The sequence below is a fragment of the Seriola lalandi genome, unplaced genomic scaffold, assembly GCF_002814215.2.
Source record: "Seriola lalandi dorsalis isolate HSWRI2012SDOR001 ecotype SW California unplaced genomic scaffold, Sedor1 jcf7180002054840, whole genome shotgun sequence".
Classification (NCBI taxonomy): domain Eukaryota; kingdom Metazoa; phylum Chordata; class Actinopteri; order Carangiformes; family Carangidae; genus Seriola; species Seriola lalandi.
In genome coordinates this window covers 463,595-470,941 of record NW_019525393.1, presented here as the reverse complement: position 1 = coordinate 470,941, position 7,347 = coordinate 463,595, and the positions used below count along the sequence as shown (strand labels likewise).

At 38.7% G+C, this 7,347-nt stretch overlaps 1 protein-coding gene across 1 annotated transcript in view; it reads right to left on the bottom strand.

Moving 5' to 3' along the window:
* Nucleotides 1–884: 884 nt before the first annotated feature.
* The window catches only part of poc1a (POC1 centriolar protein A), a 40,892-nt gene continuing 34,429 nt past the window's right edge, over nt 885–7,347 (bottom strand). The window contains exon 11 of the mRNA XM_023426792.2: nt 885–3,054. Coding sequence (XP_023282560.1) covers nt 2,944–3,054 — 111 coding nt within the window. The 3' untranslated portion in view covers nt 885–2,943. The remainder of the gene's footprint in view (nt 3,055–7,347) is intronic.

The following is a 7,347-nucleotide window of genomic DNA, read 5'->3' as shown; positions in this document are numbered from 1 at the left end:
GAGAGAGAGAGAGAGAGAGAGAGAGAGAGAGAGAGAGAGAGAGAGAGAGAGAGAGAGAGAAAGAGAGTGAGAGTGTGTGTGTGTGCGTGTGCGTGTGCGCGCGTGTCCACGGGCCCCAGACAGGAAGGAAGAGCGTGGGCCCGGCAGCACAGCTCCAGAATTCCGGTTTTGTTTTTCTTCTTTTTCCATCAGTGCGAAGCCTAAGCCGGGTCTTAAAGAAACAGTCATTAATATTTTTCCCCTCTTAATGATGCCACAGTGTTCACTGAGAGTAGCTGAGACCTCCACAATAGGACTCAGTATGACTCATTACTTTAGTATGTAAACATATTACCACTTTGTTAAATAAAAAACTCCAATGAATGAGGCTCTTTTATGGCTCAAATGATTCTGTTTCTCAAGAAGTTACACCATGCGTCTGTGGCCTCGGGCTCATTTTCATTGAAGCTTCTAAAAATAAAATTACCAATCCAGCATCAGTGGTCAGGTTACGTAAATTACTCGAGGGGTGAAACATAAGGATTTTGGACAGAAGCAGGGCAGGCGTATTTAGCTGCCACCCCCATGCTTTTGTAATAAATCATCACTGAATATCTGGCAAAGAAAGGGTTCAAAATTACCCGATGGATGACACAACTCACATCTCATGATCTTAACAGTTCTGCTGAGAACAATTAAAGACAGGAAAGTCATGAATTTGCGGGTAACCGCTCAGGCTCTGTGGACCTATCAAAGCAGAAAATAATCTCTTTAAGGTAAGCGGTGACCTCATCGTTTTGGCAACGATTATGAAAACAAACTTTCCTTCGCTTGATACACAAACAGAGCTCAGAGTTAGGAAAGAGGAACCGGAATCGTTTTATCAACTCATTTTAAGTTAGAGATAAGAGTCAAAAACATTTATTAAGAAGGTACACAATAACTTACTTTCAGCGTATAAAAGTTTCAGACACAGGATACAAAGGGACGGAACAAGACGCTTATCTTTCAAACTGCAGTAATTACAACCAGGCCTTCTGCACTCACTGTAAAAGAAATCCAACTTGGAACCAATGCAGAAAGCACCATCATTCTAATTTAAAATATAATGATGGGATTATATTTACTAATTTCAATGTCAACAAATCTCATGCGAAGACCAAAACCAACCATGCGTTAGACCATCTCTTAGTACCTTCTAACTTTCACACCCCGACTGTGGCACTCGACCCTGAGTCCATTCATTCCTACTGAAGACAAAAACCTTTAAAAACAGATCACAGGTGTATGGTTTCCTACATAGTCTTCTACATTAATACTCAAACCCTAAAAAAGTTGGGTGTTGGGTGTTTTTTTTGGCTTAGTTACATAAAAGTAAAGTAAATAGTTTATTTATTGGGGACTATTTTCAGGCCTGGATTAATATTCATTCTCTGCAGTGAGTATTTAGTCAGGATGCACTGATCCAGGTTTTTCTTTCCTGATACTGAATCATCAACTCAGATCCAAGCACTTCCACAGTGGTCTCTTTTTCCCAAAGTTAAAATCCCTATTTTACACTATAATGTGTAAAATCCCTATTTTACACTATAATGTGTAAAATCCATATTTTCATGTAATGTGACATGGGTCCAGGGACTGCTGTTGCACTAAAAAGCTAGTCGGTGGCCTGTCGTGACTGAATGAAAACTGTTAACTCTAACCAGGATATTCAAACTGACACTGACAAAGAAATGGAATTTAATGTGGAACGATTACGTCACAGCTGATCTGTCAGTATCACCAATCTGCACACCAATCTGGCATATCGAATCTGTGTGTCTCTAGTATTTACTGGAACAGGACAATGTACGTGGCAATGACTCAAAATAACCTACAGTACCCCTGTAATGAAGGAACATGTCACCAAGTGCAATGTGTTTTTAAAAGGTTTTGGACAACAATGGAGGTCTAAGGGAGAGAGGAAAGATAAATCAGGCTTTCGCTCCATAGCACTTGTTGGGATAAATTAATTGTTGGCTTTAGTCTTTTAATGTGATTTGCTGACAGTAAGAAAAACATAGAAAAGCACCAGATCAATCCTTCAAAAACTAAAAACTTACCAATTTGAACATAGTTTCTTCATGTAAGACAAACTGAAGGCACTGCACTGGCTCTGCTGTAACTATTTAGTTAATGTCATGGTAAAACTTCATGGTAAAATTTCAGTAATTTCACTTATGATGGAAGAAGAACAAAAAAATCTGTAGGCAACAGACTGAACTGAAGGTCAGACCAGACTGATAATAAAAAAAAAAGTCATTCAATGAGTGCCTGTCTTTAAAATTAATGTATTGGCCTGACTGCAACTAAAACGATGACTGCGCCCTATAGACACTTTGGTTGTGTATACTGTGCACAGTATATGTTCTTTTTAAATGAAAAAGCATCTTCCTGACGTCATTCTGCACACAAATAGAAAAACGAACACGTGTAGTGTATAGGCAAGTACGAAAGTCTCTTGCATGTGTCTAGACTTTTGTACAGGCAGCTATTGTGTACACACACACACACACACACACACACAGACACAGACACACACACAGACACACACACACACACACACACACACACACACACGGTGACTAGTAGCAGCAGGTCCTTCGTCAGCAGAAAAGAGACTGCTCGCTCAGCACTGTTGTAGAAGAATAACTTCTCTAATATTCACCTCCTTCACTTCTGATTTTTCTTTGTAAGATAACCACACACAGTCCATCAGCAGCGAGGCTCACGGTGCATTTAAAGTCCAGCCAGGAAAACGGTTTGGGTCAAGTCCTTGCTTTATGTGTGAATGCACGTGCTCTGTATGTAAGATCTCACATTTTATTGTGATCTACCGACAATGATGTGAGTTTCTGTTTCTGGTGTTGATGTGACCCCACTTCCCTTACACCACAGCTCAACTTTTCTCTGATGCCGCCATCGTTAGGCCTCCTCTCGCCTCTGGAGATGTAGACCGATCTCCATCTGATTCTCCAAACACTCCTTGAGCTTGTCCTCTGTCAGCGTCAGCCGCTGCTCCAAGATCGAAACCGTCTGGATGAGAAGAGGAGAGGGGAGGGGACGATCGAGGAGAGGAACAAGACAGAGAAAGAAAGGGGGAAGGAAGGAGATGGATAAGAGAGACAGAGCATGTTAGAGAGGGCTGTACAGCATCAGCCTGACAGTAATGACTATATAATGGCTGTGTTTGTGTGTGTGAAAGAGGCAGCTTGTGTGTGTTTGAGACAGATGTTGTGCGTGCAAGACAATCCAGCTGATTATCGCGGAGAGATCTGCTGCCTGAGCCGAAAACAGCAGAGTCTCTGTGTCTGGCACGCACTCTCTCTTGTTCTCTCACTCACACGTTTGCATAAACACACTTACGCACACAAAGAATACAAGAAAGTCGCTTTCCGAAACAGGACGGGCATGTGTGGGTAGTGAGATCACAGTGCAACATACTTTTTCCTCTCAGCATCCTCCAACAGTGACAGTGTTGTGTGTTTGTGCTTGTAGATTTGAGCATTGTGTCATGTGCCTGTTTATCAGAGGAGCCTCCAGGTGTAATTTTCAGTGCTGTGAATTAACAGATTACTGAGGACAGAGCTGACTTGTGTAGTAGCTTTTATTCCGTGGGCGCTTCATCAGCCACATCAAGAGAATAACAAAATGAGCCTTTAATCATTGGAAAGCAAATAGAGGATTCCTGTCCAGATAAACGTATTCATGCTTTCAGCAACCAGGAGGATTGAGCACAATACTACAATCTTTAAATCTCAACACTAGCTTCCAGTAATAGTTATTTAACATTTTTTTCTTTTTTGCTGCTGCAAGTTTACAAATCACTTAACGGCCTTGGGTGAAAACACATTTCTGATATGCTTGAAGAACATAAAACTTCTCAGTTCCTAGGATGTTTAAGAAGAAGTCAGGCAGTAGTACCTTAAATCAAAACTAGGGTTGAATACCAGGAATTTAGACCTTGGTGTTTTTCGGAGAAATCTTGTCAAAATCCGATATCATTTCCAGGAAGAAAAAAACCTGTGGGATCCTGGGATTTCCAGCGTGTGGGTGTGCACCTTTGCATTCATATAATTAAGAATATCAAAGAAAATGAAAATTAAAAACTTCTCTAAACTTCATTAAGACTTCCATGCAAGATCTATAGATACAGTCCAATCTTGAATAGCTATTAAGATAGCTACATTATTTTTTTTATATCCTGCTTATAAATACTAAATAGGGGTACTTCAAGCAAAGTTATACCAACCCAAACAGACAAGTGTTAAATTAGTGGCTAAATAAAATACACATAGCTGTAGGGTTGATTGCAGGGCAGCATTCAACAGATGGAGAATAAAAGATCACCCAAAACCTTACGTCTAAAAAACCAAGATCAATCTTCCTGTTTCCCACTCTAATATAATAACTTGGACATCGAACTGATCAGGAGATTAAACTATTCTCTATAATTAGTACTGTGTTTTTTTTCCACTGTAAATATGTGCTTTTACTGCCAGTTACTCTACCATTACCACAGAATCTAAAAACAAATATGACAGAATAATACCTGAAAATTTTATTAAATGTCATTTTATAATGTAGTATCAACAGTTCTGAGAAATTCGAGGAATCTTAGTATGAGAGTGATACATTCCCGTAATAATTTCATAATCATGGAAATTGTTAAACTGCATTTACCGTAGCACCAACTTCCTGTTGATAAATGCACCCCACCATAAGCCACTTTCAAATCTAATTAACAGTCTGTTTTTTTTGTGTCTTTGATTTATCTATTTCTTCTATTCCCCCTTAATTTCATTTATTAAATTAATATATCTGCACTGAAAATTAATTTGTGTATTATTTTTTTGTCTGGTTGCATTTTAATTTATGTCATTTTACACTACTTCAATTGATTTTATTTTAAAATTTTTATGTAAAGCACTTTAAATATCCTCTGTGTTTGAAACATGCTTTACTGATAAACTTACTGTAGCTTGTAATTATATTTATGTAGCTAACATGAGACACAAGGACATGGGTCTAAAGTGATGATTCGTTGATATCTCTTTGGCTTTTTGCTCGTCTGCAGGAGAAAAAACAATGACACAAACATATAAAGCTTATTTCCTACTTTCAATCTACTTTTTAGGTGGTAATACAGAAATGTGAAAATGTGGCACAAACAAAAGCCATTTAAGGCGAATGCAAAAAGCTAAATGTCTTTGTGATGATGACAAACTGAGTTCTGAGAAAAAGTTTTAGAAAACACACTTTCCAAAAAGATGACAGTAATTTGAATGAGTCTTCTTCCCGAAAGTGGCAACAGTTCCCTCTGCATCTCTGACATAACTGTTTACTGAGCTAATGTTGCCTGGTGACAAACACAGCCCCAGCTAGTGAGCAGTTTCGGATAGTCGTGCCTGGCAACAAAAACGTAGTTTAAGGCAGGAACAATCCAACAGTAAACATGTCAGCCCCTGACAGAAGAGACTCTCTTGATTTGGGTCAGTGAGAGGAAGATATGTCAACATGTCTCGAACTGTAATTTTATGTCTCTCTTTGTGCCAGCGAGTGTAATTTTGAAATTGCTAGAAAGCAGCGCAGAGATGAGTCACTCCCCGAGCATTTATCATAATATAACCAGCTGTGTATGAGACATTACCTCTGACGGAGGGATGGACAGACATGAAAAAACAAACTAGTTTAGTTTTCCTCAGAGGAGGTTGTCTCTCACAAGGTTCCAGGTATAAATTTTTTCATTGAAAAATAACCCAACAATGGGTTGATTCATTCAAACTATATAGTGGGTAACTCAAACCTATTATATGATATGCACCTCATAGAATATGATCTTGATGGTACACTTTCTCGCTATCTCTTGTTTCATTTCTGTTCCAGGAATGTCTCTATCATAATCATTTAATGGTCACTTGATACAATCAGGGCAGTGTTATAATGATATGATCGTCTGAAAAAATTTTTTCTCAAGTGTTATCCTCCCTCCACAGATAAACAATGTTGTGCAGAATCTCTTAAGATCTATTGTTTGATAAGCTGAAGACAACAGTGCATGTTTATGTCATCTCCATACATATGGATGAATAAATAACTCAGTACTATGTGATGACAGTTTGGTCATTTGAAAAGATAAAGTGAAATACAGAGGTGGAGTGACAGCATAAACACAAAAGAGGACAAAAGCTAGAAAACCAGAGACAGAGGTCAGACAGCGGACATACAAACACTCACTACTCAGATCAAATAACTACTCCTCTTACATTGTCATTGGTTATTTTAACCAAACTAACATCATAAACATAGCCAGATTATAATTTGGTTGGTGTACCAAATTCTTCAACACCAAAAACACCAAACCAATTGATTGATCTTTCTTCTTTCTTAACTGTGTGATGATTTAAATGTGTATTATGCAGGCCCCACACGTCCATTTGTACATTTCATAGATAGCTAAAGTCATGACATCACGTCCAGGCTAGCTTCTGTTCTGTTCTGTCTTTTACTGAGCATTTCTTTCATTAGTCTATCTTAAAAACACCTTGAAAGTTGAAACCTTTGTGATTTTAACAGAGTTAAACAGCTACAGCTCCAAATGAAATTTACAAGAGCAGTAGCGTGGGCACTCAGTGTCCTAATAACTTGGTTTCGTCCGTATCTGTAAAACTCATCAACTCTCTCTTCTAAAGTCATTTTTATCAGTTTCCTACTTGTTATCTCTGCAGTCTCACAGTGTTCAGTCCTCTCTGTCCTGCTGTTATTACAAACATGTCTGAACAACCCAAGACCGGCTCACAGACTCACCACATCTGTCAAGCTGTGATGTTTAGCCCGCGAACATAAAGGGCTTATGGGAAATGGTGTTCGTTGGAGGCAGGTAAAAATAATAAAAACGTCCTTATCAAAACATATGAAGTGAGCCACACCACATACTATTGAGAGTGGCTATGTTCGAAGGCTGGATTTTTAATTAGCCTAGTTATAAATGTCAATAGGATTTTGAATGAGATATTGTTGCTTCTGTTACTGAGCCCAGACGTTCTGCTTTCACATCAGCTCTCTATAGATTATCAAGCAATATCTTTAGTCATCTATAGTCATTTTCAAACCCAACACACTAACACATACACATGGCCAGGCATGAATAATCCAAGACAAAATCATGAAGGAATTGACAAAGATTGTTGAATCTCTCGTATAAACCCAAAGTCCAATATACACATCACACGCCAGTGAGTTCAACGATGTGTGGGCGAGGGGTGTTTTCTTTTGGGTCATCAAGCTAGATAACATCTCCTGCTATTTCATGCATCATGGGAGAGATAG